Below are 17,023 nucleotides of genomic sequence, written 5' to 3' on the forward strand. Positions count from 1 at the left end.
GTAAATTCGATTTTCGGTAAAAGCCCAACTAAGATGAGTCCAAAGATGGAGGTGCAAAAAGTAACTTCGATTTCAGGGAGTGCGATGCGGAGAAGGTGAAACTGTGAAAGAGAGAGCAAAGATGGAGAAGATGATCGCAGTGGGAATAATATGGGGCGCCACCAACGCTATCATGCGCCGTGGTGCACTTCTTTGGGACGAAGCACTCAAATCCTCTTCCGCGAAACAACCACATCCTCAATCAACAAATCTCGCTCAAAAAATCGCGTTCTCTCTACGCAACTGGCTTATGCTTCTCTCCATTTGGCAATACTCGATCCCCTTTCTAGTTAACCTCTCCGCCTCCGCCACTTTCTTCTCCATCCTCTCCGAAGCTCCTCTCTCCCTCGCCGTCCCCGTCACAAACGCCACCACCTTCGCTTCCACTGCTGTCGTTGCTACACTCCTCGGCGAACAAACCAATCTCCCCCGCACTTTCTTCGGTACTGCTCTCATCATCATCGGAATTTGCTTATGTATCAATTCATAGCTTGATTTCTTTCTTTCCGTTTCATTATTTTAATTTCTGTATAATATGATGTGTAATTGAAGTTACGAGATTCGAATTCAATTAAAAAGCCAGGGTTTATGTTTGACATGAATTGAGTATAAGAGCTAAGCTCTATAGCACGGATATCTCTGAAAAATGTCTATGTGTTAGTGTCCGAAATTCACACCAACACTTGTGATTGCGTTTAATTTATTTTATTTATTATTACCGGTGTTGACGTTATCACACCAAGAACAAGTTAGTGAAGCTAACTTGTCACTCAAGCCACCTTGATAGTTAATATATTTATAGATAGAGGTAGTTAGTAAGGTTAGTTACGGTAGTTACAAGTTTGTTAGTTGTTATGATTATATAGAGCCAACCTACTATAACTATGCTACATCTATGCTGCTACTATATATGCTTCATGTATGGTGCTATCTCAATTAATGAAAAAGTGATTTTACATAATAGACGTGTCTGTATGGTGTCAATGTCATGTTTCCGATGCATGTGCTTCGTAGATAACAAGCGATTTGTTCACGGAAATTTATTGTTATTATTACTTCTTATATATAAGATGATAATTTGATTCAATACAAGAATGAAATCACTAAATCACCAAGATCGTGACAAATTGAACACATATGGTTGATTATTCATGGCAAATCTTTAGAATAGAATTAGGAATTAGGATTGTATTTTGAAGCATTCGTGAGGGATGTGTCCGTTGAATCGTTTGTAGTCTTTGCAATAGTCATAGACCATAAAATTCTTCCTCACCAAGTTCAATAGCTTTATCTGGCCATAACTCAGTTGTTTGTAGATGGAAGATTTCCACCAATTTGCTTTGACATTGGAGGCACATTGATTAATACTAACTGCTCCATTCCACTTGCAAGCCCTTGCTCTGAAATGATGAAACCCTACCTTGAATGGTGCGTTGCTCCAATCGGTTTTCACTAGACCGCCTCTTGTTGCCCAGTTATCTGCGTTCCATAGGCTGGTATAAACCCTCATTCCTTGCTTGTTTGGATAGTCAATGCCTTCGTTTTCGTAGTTCCGGAAAACCCGAATTGGTATGCTATCGACATACCACCTGAGAATTGAGAATTAAGAAATTAGATGGGTATTAATTAATATTATAGTAAGTTGTTGTGTAATAGAGAAAGTGAATTGCTTTGTTCTGCTACAACTTACACAATTTCTGTGGGATTCCAGTGAATGGTGTAATTGTGAAAACCAGCACTTGGGTCAAACCAGAGGTGAAATTGTTGCTCTCTGCTTCCTTTTCCTTGTGTATAAATGTTAGTGTTGACTGTGTAGGGTTGTCCTGAACTGTTACCTAAGAACTCAAAGTCTATCTCATCATGATGGCTTCCCGCGGAAGATAGCTGCGTGGATTTTAAGTAAGAAGCATTAACATTTCATTTACTAGCACAATTATGATAGATTTGACTGTTCTAGAGTACATTTAAATTTATCTTTTTTTAGGGAATTTAAGAAGAGAGATTATGTGTTGTGTGTATAGTTCTTGTAGGTCGAGTGAACTTACATAGTACGCTGTGACTGTTCCTGCAGAATTTCCTGGTATCAGCTTGATTAACATTTCAATACTTCCAAATAAGAAAGATCTCTTCGAGCGAGCAGCTGATCCTGAAATTCAAAGGCAACACCATATGTTTCCACATTAGCCAATAACCGATGTATACATTTCTCAGTTTATTCACTTTACTGCAGTTTGCATAATGTTCTGTCAGATTGCAAATCGTTAGTGCTAGTATAAATTTATAGACATGATTCTCTGGTATTTGGTCATAAATCATAATATCATTTTGTCTATACTAAATATTCATTTGCAACATACTATTCACTCTACCGCAGTTTGCATAAGGTTTAGCCTATGTTGATATTTTTAAAAGTCACGGTGCAACCGCACGGTATGTAAAAGCGAGCAATTGTAGTTTCAGAAAAATTGTAGTGGAAAGCATCGTAAAGCGCAGTAGCAGTGACTTGCATTGTTTCCAAAATTTTATCCTGCTAGAAGACCCAAGTCTATTGAAACCAAAACTGATGCAGCTAAGTATAAAAAGAAATTTACCCGAGGTTTTATCCAACACAAGGTGAAGATCTTCACCAATAATTGAAGAATGTTGGACACCCCAGGTGAGGTACATGCTCTTTGAAAAGTCTGCATTCACCTGGATTACGTTGGATACAAATGCACAGATAAAAAAAGCTACCAACATTTTTTCAAATTTGGCCATGTTAACCCCCATGAAAAACTTGCACCTATGTTTGTTGTAGTTCTATGAATAATGAAGTTAAAACTTGTTGATTCATAATTGGTTGCCTAGTTGTCTTTATATAAGTTCCAATCAGCAATATGAAATCCATGTTCATGGGATTTGTAGTCATGACATTATTGCTTCTAAAATGGAGAGCCTGAAGAATTTATTTCAGGATTCATAAATAAGTTGGCTCCTCATTGGATACTAGTGGTCAAATGTGATTCCAATTTGTTGTTTTGTTTTTCAAAAAATAGCTACCTCAAGAATGTCTCTGATTTTAAATGCTTGTGAATAATTTGAAATAGAGGTGGTTTTTTTTATGTGTGCGCGTAGGGTTCATGAAGCTGCCAAGCCTGGGTGGGAACATTAATTATTCCACGAGACTATTAGGATGGGAGTGGCTCTAATGGTAATGGTAATACATTCAGCTACGTGTTGGATGATAAAGCTGATTTGTCTCACTTTCAACTAGGTCGGTGAATGGTATAGTTCATTGAGAAAACTGAATCGGACCGAATTATAGTAAAAGTTCACTTAAATTAAACTGAATCGTTTCAAAATTTCAAACTCGTTAGAAGTCAATTTTTTCCATACCAAATCAATTGAATATTAAATTATTTTTTTATTTTAAAAAAATCGAAAACTTTGTTTTTATTATCTTTTTAGTTTTGATTCGATTCTAAAATTATGTGTATAATATGGTTTAATTCATTAATCAAACATAACAGCTCAATTATTTTAACTTCAATTCGGTTGTTCGATTCAGTTCATGATTTTTTTTTTAACAACTTTCTATTTTCAACATATCTAAAAACAAAACATGGTTATGAGTGTATTTATAGAACACAATTTTATTTTATTTTTAATGTGTACATTTGAAAGTCATTTTAGGGTGCAGAAAGTTATTGTTTTATTTATTTATCTTTCTTTGATCATAAACTCTAAATCAGGACAGCTATTTAAACATTATGTACACAGAATTTCAACGAGATGAATTTATAAAATAAAATAATATTTTTTATATTTTCCGATCAAAATCAAATTGTCATCTTCATGATTGCATATTTCTGATTTTCTTGTTTAAATAAAATGTTACAGTGTCATGAATTGGGATCAAAATAATTTGTAATTTGAAATAGAGTCTATCAGATCAAGCTCTTTAATATCTTTTGTAGAACGTGTTTGGTAACCGTGTGGGTAACTGCTGCCGCAAGTTTAAGGTCATTTTCATTGTAATTTTAAAAAACTGGTATATGTAACTTCCTGTCTATGGCAATTTTTCATCAAAATTTTCTAAACACACCCATAAGATTATCATTACACTTGAAACAGCTTTTTGAGAGCATATTATACATATTTACTACACGCATTTAACCAAGTGTAACTATAAATGTGTTAACCAATAGCACATTTGAAGCCTTGCAAGAATGAAAATGTTCTTCTGTTTTCTGATTTCTCCCGTAACTGCAAATGAAAAGATTTTCAAATTTACATTTCTTCTTGAAAAAATAAATAAATAAATAATGATGAGAAATAGAGTTTGTTTGTTCTACTTTTATTGAATGTGCACCCATATTCCTGTGCTTGGTATACCACGGTGGACAACAAAGAGCAAGTAATATCCAGGAGGAGCAATAGCCCCCGACGGCGGCGCCGCCGTCTTAACCCTGAAATTTCCTTGTTCTTGTTCAATGAGCTCATCAATCTTGAGAACCACAAGTCTCTGACCCATGGAGAAACCATGAGTAGTGAAAGGTGGTGCATACATTGTCACCTTTATATCATTTGCTGTCAAACCAAACCCAACTTCCACTGAAAATTCAGTTTCAAACAAATCTCCATATCTCAACACTTTCTGAGATGCAACTTCATTGATTTGTGGCCTATATCTAGCAAAAGCCTCATCCAAATAAGGAGGAGAAAATGCTTCAATCCTAGTCTCAGTTGGATACTTAATATTATCTTTATATGTATCATGTGTGTTGCTTCCACCAACCCAAATTTTTCCATTAGGAAGAACCAAGGAAGTTGAATGATACATTCTTGCAATTTGAGTAGCTTTCATTAACTTGAATCTCAACCCCTTAGGCTTCTCTGGTTCATACAAAACTGGTGTGTAATTTGGTGCTTCAGCATCCCACCATGCAGCTGTACCTAACTGTGCACCATTGATGAACAAAAGCTGTCCGTTCGGGAGGATAAGACTGTCTCCCATGGTTCTCCTCGATGGCATCATTTCAGTATCCCACTTGGGGAACTTCTCGGAGATTGTTAACCTACCGCAATCTTGAAGAGCTGGGAGGAATATTTTCTTTGTTTCGGCTAACAGGAAAGCCTCGGGGAGGTTTCCACCGCAGACTATGACTTCCGCCTTGATGGTTTCCGCGTTGAGGTCTATTGGTAGGAGAGCAGACTGACCTGAGGCGGGATAGTTACGTGATCCGCCGAGTAAAACGGGGAAGGTACGTACTACTTTATGGTTAGTTGGATTCAAAAGGAGGGAACGATTGTTTGAAAAAATAAATAGGTTTCCGTCTGTCGAAAGATGGACAAAAGGGTATAAGTTGTTCTCATCAATGTCAGAAGTTTCATATAAAAATGGAAAAAAGTAAGATTTTCCGGCTTTTTGGCCTTCTTGTAACGGAATGAACTCGTAGCTAAAACTTTTTCGTCCTCCGATCAATATGATTTCTCCGTTCGGAAGAATTTGTTGAGTTGCATACCTATTCATTTGTCATAATCAAATTAGATATTAAGTGCTTATAGCATAAGTATTCATGATATACATATTTATAGTTGAGTCGCGTATGCATATGCGTACCATCTTTCATCAACCAATGTCTCATCATATTCCCTCCATTTGCAATCTTGGCAACCGCCACCAAAGTGTCTAACGGTTTTTCCTCCGTCGGCAAAACCACCTGTACTAATAAATGTACCGTCGGGTGTAAGTCCTCCAGACGAACACCAAGGATCTCCGCGGTTTATCTAATGATATAATTAACAAATTTATATACATTCATTCTTCAATGTAAATGAAAAAAATAAAGAATATGATAATACAAACCTTGAGGGGTCTAACTTGATTTGTTTCAATATCATATTCAACAGAATGAGCAAAACAATCAATTCCATTTTCTTGAGTCCTAAAATCTTTGAATGCAAGACATGGTTCGCCTTCTGGTAATCTGATTCTCGATGTCCGATAAACCTTAGCATCATATATAATGATTTTATTTGTAGGTAACAAATTAACATGCATTGCTGATACACCAGAATCCTGTGAAATTATCTCCCATTGACCAAGAGAAGCTATTGCAAAATCAGGCTTTTTTACATTCTCTTTTACAACATCTTCTGTAGGGATAGGATTTTTAATAATGGGAGTTTCATCATTGTTATCAATTATAGGTAGATCAAAAGCTGGAAATCTTGGGAGTAAGGGATTTCTATGAAACTTGGGACGATATCTGTATGGTATGTGATGTTTAGGTTTGGCTTCCGCGGCAAGTAACAAGATAGAGAGAATTACAACAACATTTAATAATAAATGTGTCATAATTGATAATGAGGAACACAGACACACTTTCACGAGGCTTCCTCGTGAAAGCCTCGGATTGAAAGAAAATGTGTGGAAAAAATTTGAAGTTGAAAGGGGTTTTAATATAAGATTGCATTTGCTATAAATAGCAAATTAGTGGTTTCATCCTTGTTTAGAGGAGACATGATTAGAAATAGTTGTGCTATAACCAGAAAATCCAACATAAATGTGTTTATTATTAAGTGTATAGTAATAACCATTTTCATGGACAACCATTTTGATATGGGAAAGATAGGATATGTTATGAATTTTTGACCAACATGCATTATGTAAGATTGTAGTATATCAAAGTAATAACATAAAATAGCAAGTTAAAAAAAATAATATTTACTCCCTCATGTCACTAAATTTAATACATTTGTTATTTAAAGTGCACGGATATAGATGTATTTTTAGGTCAAATTTCTTATTGCGTCAACAAACAACACTGTTATTATTTCTTTATTCTCTTTATTTTTTGTCTTAGATTTGATTGTTTGAAGTTCTTTTTCACATAAGTTCTAGATTTATTATTGGTTGAATATTTATTTATATATTGGATTGTTTAGTTTGTGTGTCATTGTTATTGTATTTGTTCCACTTTTCTTTTTGAACCTTTGATTCGTTTAGAATATTGCTTAACAAATAGAGTCGTATTTGGGGACGAAACAAATCCTTCATGTATACATGATGGGCACTAAATGAGATATCAAGAAGTTTTTCAAAAACAACAATTTTGATCTATAGAAAATGAAGATTGAAGAAATTTTGATTAAACAAATATGTATAGATGCTTCTAAAGGTGAAGTGTTGATGCCTTTTGAACTCCAAGACAATTTATAACAAAAAGGTTTTATATGATCAAACTCACTACAGTAATGACATCTCCAAGTTGACGATTGGGATTTAGTTGAAATTTTATTATGTCTGCCAGGATGTTGTAACATGTGAGTGGCCATGGTGATCATTTTCTTCTTTTCAGAAGGAAAGGACTTCTCTACAGACATTTTTTTTGTTTATTATCATATTGATAATTAACTCCTGTATCTCCAGCCTCTTTAATCATATCAACTTCACCTCTCATCCTTCTCAAAGAATCTGTCATGTTATTAAGCTTGAAATTTAAGAGAGTTACCCCATTTTGTAGATGAGAAACAATACATATAATTTTCTTCTTCTCATTCTCCAATTCAGTTATGATCTTTCTCTAATTTTCTCTGTCTTAAGACTTTTTAACACCTATCACAAGGTTCCTTGTAGGACAAGGGAAAGAGGATGAAGAAAGGGAAGGAAGGTGTTTGGTTAGGAATGATATTCACTTTAACGGTGTTTGCTTCAACTTAGAGGATTAAGTTTGGTTGATAAAGTTGATAGTTTGAAAGTGGTCTTTTGTAGGAGGTATTCTCATTCCAAATGTAATTTTTATGAGTTCTTTTGTAGGAGGTATTCTCATTCCAAATGTAATTTTTATGAGTTTTGTAAGAACCCTATTTCTTGTTTAAAGTAGAATACAATTGGTTTGAAATCTCTCTTTTTGTAGTGGACAAGAGAACTTCTAGTACTTTATATATATATATATATATATATATATATATATATATATATATATATATATATATATATATATATATATATATATATATATATATATATATATATATATATATATATATAAAATAACTTGCTTTTAAAAGAAAAAAGTTCAGCAACGAATTCATAGATATTTTCATTGAAAATAAAACATGCAAGCCAAGTACTGAGAGGTGCATGATTTAAGGCGAAGAACACAACTAAAAAGCACACAATTTATATTTTCCTATAACCTTAATCAAATTCTTTCCTAATATTTTCAATCAAAATTAAAATCATCAAAGTAATAATCACAAGGATAACAATAATTGCCATCAAGTATTGGTGGAATGAATGATTTGATTTGCTCACTGCACCTTTTCTTCAAACTTTGACTCAAACTTGTACTTTTTGAAGACATATAATAACAATATTCCAGGTTAAGAGATTCAAGGAGAGAACATCCATCAAGAATGGCAACAACCCTAACAGATGTAAGCCTCCATCCTGAAATTGTAAGACTGCGTAATCCATGCATTGTTTTAGCGATAACAATTGCCTCAACATTCTGGTAAATGGACACATCGTTGTCGTATGTCAGTGTTTTCAAAAAAGGGCAACATGACCCAACAGCTTCAAAAGAATGCTTAGATAGATAGTTGTTTGAAATGTCCAGTTCATCAATCAATGGAAATTTCTTCACAACTTCAATAAATCCTTTATCTGAAAGTTTGTCACAATATACAATCCGGAGGCGCCTTAGATTACTCGCCCTGTAAAATTCAAATAAAAATCTTAACAATCTAAACAAAATATGTTGATATGAATTGAAAGTTACAAGAATAATCCTCAGCCATCACCTATCAGCTATCTATTCCAGGAGCTCATCGTTTCCAAACATATATATGTAAATGTCTTCTAGATGACCGCAACTTCGATCAACTGCATATCAGCACATCTTCATCCAATCCATACATTTATAGTGTGCATGGTAGAATTCGGGCATACGAATGGTGCGCCACATGTAAGGATCTTTGCAGATATTCCACCATAAAGGACACACTAAACATGCACTTGTGATTACTTCAACGGTATGAAGCCTCTGCAGCATGTTTAATGTGACATCTCTTGGAAGTTCAAGCCAATTTGGCTTTCTTGTTGTGTTTTCCATCTTCACTTCCCTTGCTAGAACCCTAGAAGACGCCATATTATTGATCTAGTGTTTTTATAATCTTTTATAGTATGGAGTAAGAAACGATTTTGATTGGTTGTTTATTTTACCAAATATCAATCTAATGAAAAAATAATAAAAGCATTTATTAAAGGAAATACTAGTATGTTGGAACAAATATTTTAAAAGAGAAAAAAATATTTATATATGAAATTAAGCAGTGATTGGTAGACCATTTATAGTTCAATTCGTTTTTTAATCACAATCAACAATTAAAGTTTATTTTGCAAAAAAACAAATCGAGGATATAATAATTATTTTTGTTTTATTGGTTTTTATTTTTATGTTATTATTTCTTTATTCTCTTTATTTTTTGTCTTAGATTTGATTGTTTGAAGTTCATTTTCACATAAGTTCTAGATTTATTATTGGTTGAATATTTATTTATATGTTGGAATCTTTAGTTTGTGGGTCATTGTTATTGTATTTGCTCCACTTTTCTTTTTGAACCTTTGTTTCGTTTAGAATATTGCTTAAAAAATAGAGTCGTATTTGGGGATGAAACAAATCCTTCATGTATACATGATGGGCACTAAACGAGATATCAAGAAGTTTTTCAAAAACAACAATTTTGATCTATAGAAAATGAAGATTGAAGAAATTTTGATTAAAAAAAAAGTATAAATTTTGATTTATAGAAAATGAAGATTGATGAAATTTTGATTAAACAAATATGTATCGATGCTTCTAAAGGTGAAGTGTTGATGTCTTTTGAACTCCAGACAATTTATAACAAAAAGGTTTTAGATGATCATACTCCCCACAGTAATGACATCTCCAAGTTGACGATTGGGACTTAGTTGAAATTTTATTATGTCTGTCAGGATGTTGTAACATGTGAGTGACCATGGTGATCATGTTCTTCTTTTCAGAAGGAAAGAACTTCTCTACAGGCATTTTTTTTGTTTATTATCATATTGATAATTAACTCCTGTATCTCCAGCCTCTTTCATCATATCAACTTCATCTCTCATCCTTCTCAAAGAATCTGTCATGTTATTAAGCTTGAAATTTAAGAGAGTTACCCCATTTTGTAGATGAGAAACAATACATATAATTTTCTTCTTCTCATTCTCCAATTCAGTTATGATCTTTCTCTAATTTTCCGATGTCTTAAGACTTTTTCACAACTATCACAAGGTTCCTTGTAGGACAAGGGAAAGAGGGTGATGAAAGGGAAGGAAGGTGTTTGGTTAGGAATGATATTCACTTTAATGGTGCTTGCTCCCACTTAGAGGATTATGTTTGGTTGATAAAGTTGATAGTTTGAAAGTGATCTTTTGTAGGAGGTATTCTCATTCCAAATGTATTTTTTATGAGTTCTTTTGTAGGAGGTATTCTCATTCCAAATGAAATTTTGATGAGTTATGTAAGAACCCTATTTCTTGTTTAAAGTAGAATACAATTGGTTTGGAATCTCTCTTTTTGTAGTGGACAAGAGTACTTCTAGTACTTTATATATATTCTCATTGAAAATAAAACATGAAAGCCAAGTACTGAGAGGTACAGGATTTAAGGCGAAGAACACAACTAAAAAGAACACAATTTATATTTTCCTATAACTTTAATCCAATTCTTTCCTAATATTTTCAATCAAAATCAAAATCATCAAAGTAATAATCACAAGGGTAACAATAATTGCCATAAGTATAGGTGGAATGAATTTTTTGTTTTGCTCACTGCACCTTTTCTTCAAACTTTAGCTCAAACTTGTACTTTTTGAAGACATATAATAACAATATTCCAGGTTAATAGATTCAAGGAGAGAACATCCATCAAGAATGGCAACAACCCCAACAGATGTAAGCCTCCATCCTGAAATTCTAAGACTGTGTAATCCAGGCATTGTTTTTGCGATAACAAATGCCTCAGCATTCTGGTTAATGGACACATCGTTGACGTATGTCAGTGTTTCCAAAAGAGGGCAACATGACCCGACATCTTCAAAAGAATGCTTAGATAGATAGTTGTTTGAAATGTCCAATTCCTCAATCAGTGGAAGTTTCTTCACAGCTTCGATAAATCATTTATCTGAAAGTTTGTCACAATATACAATCCGGAGGCGCCTTAGATTACTCGCCCTATAAAATTCAAATAATAATCTTAACAATCTAAACAAAATATGTTGATATGAATTGAAAGTTACAAGAATAATCATCAGTCATCACCTATCAGCTATGTATTCCAGGAGCTCATCGTTTCCAAACATATATATGTAAATGTCTTCTAGCTGACCACAACTTTGATCAACTGCATATCGGCACATCTTCACCCAATCCATACATTTATAGCGTGCATTGTAGAATTCGGGCATACGAATGGTGCGCCACATGTTAGGATCTTTGCAGATATTCCACCATAAAGGACACACTAAACATGCACTTGTGATTTCTTCAACAGTATGAAGCCTCTGCGGGATGTTTAATGTGACATCTCTAGGAAGTTAAAGCCAATTTGGCTTTCTTGTTGTGTTTTCCATTTTCACTTCCCTTGCTAGAACCCTTGAAGACGCCATATTATTGATCTGGGATTTTTATAATCTTTTATAGTATGGAGTAAGAAACGATTTTGATTGGTTGTTTATTTTACAAAATATTAGTCTAATGACAAAATAATAAAAGTATATATTAAAGGAAATACTAGTATGTTGGAACAAATATTTTAAAAGAGAACAAAAATATTTATATATGAAATTAAGCGGTGATTGGTAGACCATTTATAGTTCAATTTGTTTTTTAATCACAATCAACAATTAAAGTCTATTTTGCAAATAATTAAATCAAGGATATAATAATTATTTTTGTTTTATTGGTTTTTATTTTGATGTTATTATTTCTTTATTATCTTTATTTTTTATCTTAGATTTGATTGTTTGAAGTTCATTTTCACATAAGTTCTAGATTTATTATTGGTTGAATATTTATTTATATATTGGATTGTTTAGTTTGTGTGTCATTGTTATTGTATTTGTTCCACTTTTCTTTTTGAACCTTTGATTCGTTTAGAATATTGCATAACAAATAGAGTCGTATTTGGGGACGGAACAAATCCTTCATGTATACATGATGGGCACTAAATGAGATATCAAGAAGTTTTTCAAAAACAACAATTTTGATCTATAGAAAATGAAGATTGAAGAAATTTTGATTAAACAAATATGTATAAATTTTTATCTTTAGAAAATGAAGATTGAAGAAATTTTTATTCAACAAATATGTATAGATGCTTCTAAAGGTGAAGTGTTGATGCCTTTTGAACTCCAGACAATTTATAACAAAAAGGTTTTATATGATCATACTCACCACAGTAATGACATCTTCAAGTTGACGATTGGGATTTAGTTGAAATTTTATTATGCCTGCCAGGATGTTGTAACATGTGAGTGGCCATGGTGATCACAAGGTTCCTTTTAGGACACGTCCAGATCTTCATATAGGACATTTTCATCACATGATTCTACTTCATCTGCCCATCTGCCAGTGAGAGCAGTCACAAGTTTGACAGTCTCAATGTTAGGTTCCTCTTTTGACTTATCATCATCAGACCAAGATACAATAAAACCTTTTTTATGTCTCTTGAAAAAGGTGGGACATTTTGGTTTAATATGACCAAAACTTTCACACTCAAAATATCATTCCCTTTGATTTGATTGGACTTCTCTCCATTTCTGGTTTTCTTCTATGAATCATAGTTATGATGTCAGATGAGATGTTCTTGACATTTGGTCTTCCCTTCTTGTTCATTCTCTTCAATATTCTATCGAATTACTTCTCAAGTAACACAATGGTATTTGACAATCCTTTCTCAGTATCCAAATCATCCTGACACTCTTCATCTTCAGTATTGGATACAAAAGCTATGTTATTATTCTTTTTCTCAGGCTTGTCACTAATAACCAAATCAAAAGTTTGAAGTGACCCAACAAATTCATCAACTCTCATGATGATGATCTCCAGAGCTTCTTCAATATCTATTATCTTTATATCAAATTTTCTAGGTTGATACCTAAGAATCTTCCTAACAAGCTTTTCTTCTGACATCTTCACCCCCAAGGCGCTGGATGCATTTGCTATTTCAAGAACATTCATGTGAAAGTCCTGAATGCTCTCATCTTCTTTCATCTTTAGATTCTTAAATCTGGTAGTGAGAAGTTAAATTCTTGACATCTTCACTTTAGATGTGCCTTCATGAGTTGTCCTAGGAATTTCTCAAGCATCTTTAGCAACAACGCAAGTATTATTTAACATAAAAAACATTTTTGTCCACTTGATTGAATAGAGCATTCAAGGCTTTGGAATTTCGAAGAGCTAATTCATCATCCTCTTTGGACGAGTCTTCTATTGACTTCAAAGTCTCATTCCCATCTTTGTCCTTTACAACGGGATGATTTCATCCTTTCAAAATAGCCTTCCAAGATTTGTTGTCCATGGATTTTAGAAAACCTATCATACGAACCTTCCAATAGTCATAGTTTGCACCATCTAACAGAGGTGGTATGTTATTGTATCCTTTTTCCTTGTCCATCGTACCATAAAATATTTTCCCTGGAGCTCACCCAAAAACAGAACAGGGTGCCTGCTCTTATGCCAATTAAATTTTTGGAACTTAAAATAGATGTCTAGACTGATGTCCCAACACCAAAACACAATGTCAAGACAGATGTTAAGACATCATCTACTGACAGAATACTTTTATCAAATCAATAAATTATGCAGAAGAAAATAGCATAAGGTAAAAGACATAATCAACCCAATTTGGTGCAACTCACCTACTCTGGGGGCATCTAAGCCATGAAGGAAATCCACTATGGTAGTATTAGCTCAAAGCTTAAACAACCCTAGTTTACAATTTATCACATAATCAATACCTTATGCAACTTCTACCTATGACACTACGAGATATGAGAAACCCTTCTCACTTCCCACAATCACACTCCTATGATTGTCAACAATAACAATTGACAGAAGAACACATTTCCAATAAAACAGATTGCGCTCTTGTTTAAAAGCTCATGAGTGAATCACAATAAACAATCAGTCAAACTCTATGTATCAACATGATACTTGAGTGACATACACAACACAAAGAACGGACGAAACCCTGAAAGATATTAATCATTATTCCCCAGCTTCGTGATCTTCTTAGGTTTAGACTTCTCCTTTTATAAGACAATGTAGCGCTTGGGGTTTTAAGCAAGGGGACCCTCTAGCAACGCTCTTTTTCCTACTTATGGTGGAGGGTCTGAGTGCTTCTATGATGAGGCAGATCTCGATTGGAGCGTTTACGGGTTTTAAAGTAGTTTTATATTTCTTAGAGGTATCCCACCTTCAATATGCGGATGTCACTGTTCTAGTTTATGTTCCCTCTATGGACAATATTTTGACTATTAAGGCCATCCTTAGTAGCTTTATCCTAACTTCAGGGTTGAATGTCAATTTTGCTAAGAGTTGTATCTTTGGGCTTAATGTGGGAAGAGAATTATTTGCATTGTAACTATGATATCCTTCCTTTCAAGTACCTGATCTCCATATTGAAACTAATCCCAAAAGATAAGGGACGTGGGATCCTCTTGTTAATATTGTGTCTAAGAGACTTATTTCTTGGAGAAATATGTTTGAGGGTCGAGATGGGAGGGTTGTCCTGTTGAGTTCAGTTCTGGATTCTTTACCAATCTTCTTTCTATATGTTATGAAGATGCATGTTTCAGTTAAGAAAAAGCTATCTTGGTTACAAAGGCGCTTTATCTAAAGGACTTAAATAGGGATGCGTTTAAGGTTGCTTAGGAAAAATGGGTGGGTGTGTGCAAATCCAATTGGAATGGTGGATTAGGGGTCAAGGATTTAAGGTTGTTAACTTGGCTCTATTAAGTAAGTGGGAGTGGGAGATGCTTGAGAATAGAGCATATTTGTGGAGGAATATTATTATTTTTAGGTATGGTTATCATGCAGGTGTTCCTCAATTAGGTGGTCAGAGGAAGATTTTCTGAAAGGTATTCCCTAATGGATAGGGGTTTCTCCCTTAGGTTCTATACCCGATCAACTTTCGAATTGGTTTGCCTATTATTGCACCAAGATGGTATGAGAACTAGGTTTTGGCACAATGTTTGGGTGGAATCGAATTTGTTGTGTGTCTTTTTTGAGGGATTGTTTCTTATTTCTGAGTTAAGAGATCTGGTGGTAGGGTTGAAAAGGGAATGATTGGACACGGGATTTTAGGTGGAGGCATTTCCTCTTGGTTTGGGAAAAAGAGCTCCTGGCAGAGTTTCTTAGGTTTATTGTTGGGGTGGTGAAGAAAGGTTGGGAGGATGTGGGGTCGTGGTTGCCTGGCCGTTTGAGAGGATTTTTTTAGGACTACTTATACTAGGCTTTCCTCTTTGTTGACAGGTGTTGATAGTATGTCGGCTCGAGTGATCCAGGGGTTTGTGAGGGTTTGGAATAGTTAAGCGCCTTCTAAAATGTCGGTGTTTTCTTGGCATTTGCTTCAAGATAGGCTACCAATTAGGTAGAATCTTTCTAACCGCAAAAAACTGTTAGCAGTTTTGGTGTGCGGCATGTATAGGACAGGTCGAGTTTGTGGACCATTTATTTGTCTTGTGCAAGGTGGCCTTTTGATATGGTATAAGGTCCTTATTTGGGTAGGTCTATCTTTACCTCCTCTGTGTTCAATTCTAGGGGAGTTTGAAGTTTTCCAAGGTTTTGTTAAGGGTAAGAAGACTCGTTTAGGCCTTTTGTCGATTTGGAATTTAGTGGTTTTGATAATCTAAAAATGAACACTAAAATCATTTTTGTAGAGAAAGTTTGATGGTTAGTCACTGGGTAAATTTGATTATAAGCTTGACTTAGAAGTGAGTTCATTGTCATGCCCCGGTTTCGGCTTTCTCCTTGTTAGATTATGAGCATGATCCGCTCTGGTGCCTTCACGTTTAGAAGTGTGTCGTATGGTCAACTACCCTCCTTTTGTTTGCAGGTCGCCAAGTTTTTCTCATTTCAGTTATTTCTTTCTAGGGTATACTGCATTGTTTCCAGAATTGAGTTGTTTGTATTTGGGAGCTTGTGTTATTAGTAGGTTTTTCCGTTTCAACTTTTTGCTTTAGTTGGGTGTTGTTTTCTTTTAGAGTAGTGCTCGTGCTTTTTGGTTGTATTTGTTACACTTTTTCTCTCTCTTTGATTACATATATTATCGATCTGCTTTTGTTATTAAAAAAATCTTTACGCACGCAGAAACACTCTCACAAAAGAGAAAGTAAAAAAAAACACAATTCACAAATTTATTGTGGTTCGCCACTTCATATCTACAATCACAATATATCAACTAAACATTTCACTGTCCAACATGTCATTTTTACTGTGACAAAATTACAAATCATCATACTATTACAATATTTACAAGAAAAAATTACAAATTCTCTAAACTATTATAATTTTTTCATAGAAAAAATTGCAAACCCTATCTTTCAATTATATTTTTTTAGAAAGAAAAATTATAAACTTTCTCAATTGTAATTTTTTGTACCATTTTTTGTAGACCTTTTTGTTAAAATGCAAATGTAAGTTTGAAGTCTAACCATTTTTAAAATATTGAAGATTGAATAAATATATAAATGAGATCATAAACTTTTAAGCGAAGGTTTAGTGTCTCTTATGTAATTGCTCTTAGTCCAATGTAAATATACCCCCTCGTGACCTATCATATTGTGATTGTAATATCGTGTGTCTTTAATAAGACCACACGGTGAATTCCTAACTATCTGTGTAATTCTAACTATATGTGTTCATTTTGACATGCATTCTATCCTCCACTAGTTGGGTTCCTTTACCATACAA

General features: G+C 34.0%; 4 protein-coding genes across 5 annotated transcripts; 1 reads left to right on the plus strand and 3 right to left on the minus strand.

The window, feature by feature from the left end:
• Window positions 1–121: 121 nt before the first annotated feature.
• Window positions 122–3,300, plus strand: LOC131603847 (uncharacterized). Of its 2 annotated transcripts, XM_058876283.1 has the most exons (2): window positions 122–482; window positions 3,154–3,300. In XM_058876283.1, exons 1-2 carry the CDS (start codon window positions 122–124, stop codon window positions 3,225–3,227), a joined length of 435 nt encoding a protein of 144 aa, XP_058732266.1. In that variant the 3' UTR covers window positions 3,228–3,300. The 2 variants fall into 2 exon arrangements, with proteins under 2 accessions (XP_058732266.1, XP_058732267.1); XM_058876284.1 differs by lacking the exon at window positions 3,154–3,300 and having other exon boundaries at window positions 122–635.
• LOC131603846 (probable xyloglucan endotransglucosylase/hydrolase protein 26) lies at window positions 1,167–2,847 on the minus strand. Its single transcript, XM_058876282.1, has 4 exons — window positions 2,631–2,847; window positions 2,085–2,185; window positions 1,730–1,923; window positions 1,167–1,628 (listed from the first exon to the last, which is right to left on the minus strand). The coding sequence occupies exons 1-4, from the start codon at window positions 2,806–2,808 to the stop codon at window positions 1,220–1,222; spliced, it is 882 nt and encodes a 293-aa protein (XP_058732265.1). The 5' UTR covers window positions 2,809–2,847; the 3' UTR covers window positions 1,167–1,219.
• Window positions 3,301–4,109: 809 nt separating the features above from the next.
• LOC131608187 (aldehyde oxidase GLOX1) lies at window positions 4,110–6,457 on the minus strand. Its single transcript, XM_058880112.1, has 4 exons — window positions 5,888–6,457; window positions 5,642–5,808; window positions 4,374–5,543; window positions 4,110–4,284 (listed from the first exon to the last, which is right to left on the minus strand). The coding sequence occupies exons 1-3, from the start codon at window positions 6,377–6,379 to the stop codon at window positions 4,376–4,378; spliced, it is 1,827 nt and encodes a 608-aa protein (XP_058736095.1). The 5' UTR covers window positions 6,380–6,457; the 3' UTR covers window positions 4,110–4,284; window positions 4,374–4,375.
• A 1,792-nt stretch (window positions 6,458–8,249) lies between these two features.
• On the minus strand, window positions 8,250–9,176 carry LOC131606001 (F-box protein SKIP19-like). The gene is made up of 2 exons (XM_058878290.1): window positions 8,926–9,176; window positions 8,250–8,742 (listed from the first exon to the last, which is right to left on the minus strand). The coding sequence occupies exons 1-2, from the start codon at window positions 9,174–9,176 to the stop codon at window positions 8,250–8,252; spliced, it is 744 nt and encodes a 247-aa protein (XP_058734273.1).
• Between the last annotated feature and the right edge of the window lie 7,847 nt (window positions 9,177–17,023).

This window comes from Vicia villosa, linkage group LG5, assembly GCF_029867415.1.
Source record: "Vicia villosa cultivar HV-30 ecotype Madison, WI linkage group LG5, Vvil1.0, whole genome shotgun sequence".
Lineage (NCBI taxonomy): Eukaryota > Viridiplantae > Streptophyta > Magnoliopsida > Fabales > Fabaceae > Vicia > Vicia villosa.

Coding starts and splice junctions, on each gene's coding strand:
- LOC131603846 (XM_058876282.1), bottom strand. CDS start 2,808: ATGGGGGTTAACATGGCCAAATTTGAAAAAATGTTGGTAGCTTTTTTT. Junction 2,186..2,630: donor TGTGTTGGATAAAACCTCGG/GTAAATTTCTTT, acceptor TTTGAATTTCAG/GATCAGCTGCTCGCTCGAAG. Junction 1,629..1,729: donor TGGAATCCCACAGAAATTGT/GTAAGTTGTAGC, acceptor CTCAATTCTCAG/GTGGTATGTCGATAGCATAC.
- LOC131606001 (XM_058878290.1), bottom strand. CDS start 9,176: ATGGCGTCTTCTAGGGTTCTAGCAAGGGAAGTGAAGATGGAAAACACA. Junction 8,743..8,925: donor TGTATGGATTGGATGAAGAT/GTGCTGATATGC, acceptor TGAATTTTACAG/GGCGAGTAATCTAAGGCGCC.
- LOC131608187 (XM_058880112.1), bottom strand. CDS start 6,379: ATGACACATTTATTATTAAATGTTGTTGTAATTCTCTCTATCTTGTTA. Junction 5,809..5,887: donor ATCAAGTTAGACCCCTCAAG/GTTTGTATTATC, acceptor TTATATCATTAG/ATAAACCGCGGAGATCCTTG. Junction 5,544..5,641: donor ACATTGGTTGATGAAAGATG/GTACGCATATGC, acceptor ACAAATGAATAG/GTATGCAACTCAACAAATTC.
- LOC131603847 (XM_058876283.1), top strand. CDS start 122: ATGGAGAAGATGATCGCAGTGGGAATAATATGGGGCGCCACCAACGCT. Junction 483..3,153: donor TCTCCCCCGCACTTTCTTCG/GTACTGCTCTCA, acceptor GTGTGCGCGTAG/GGTTCATGAAGCTGCCAAGC.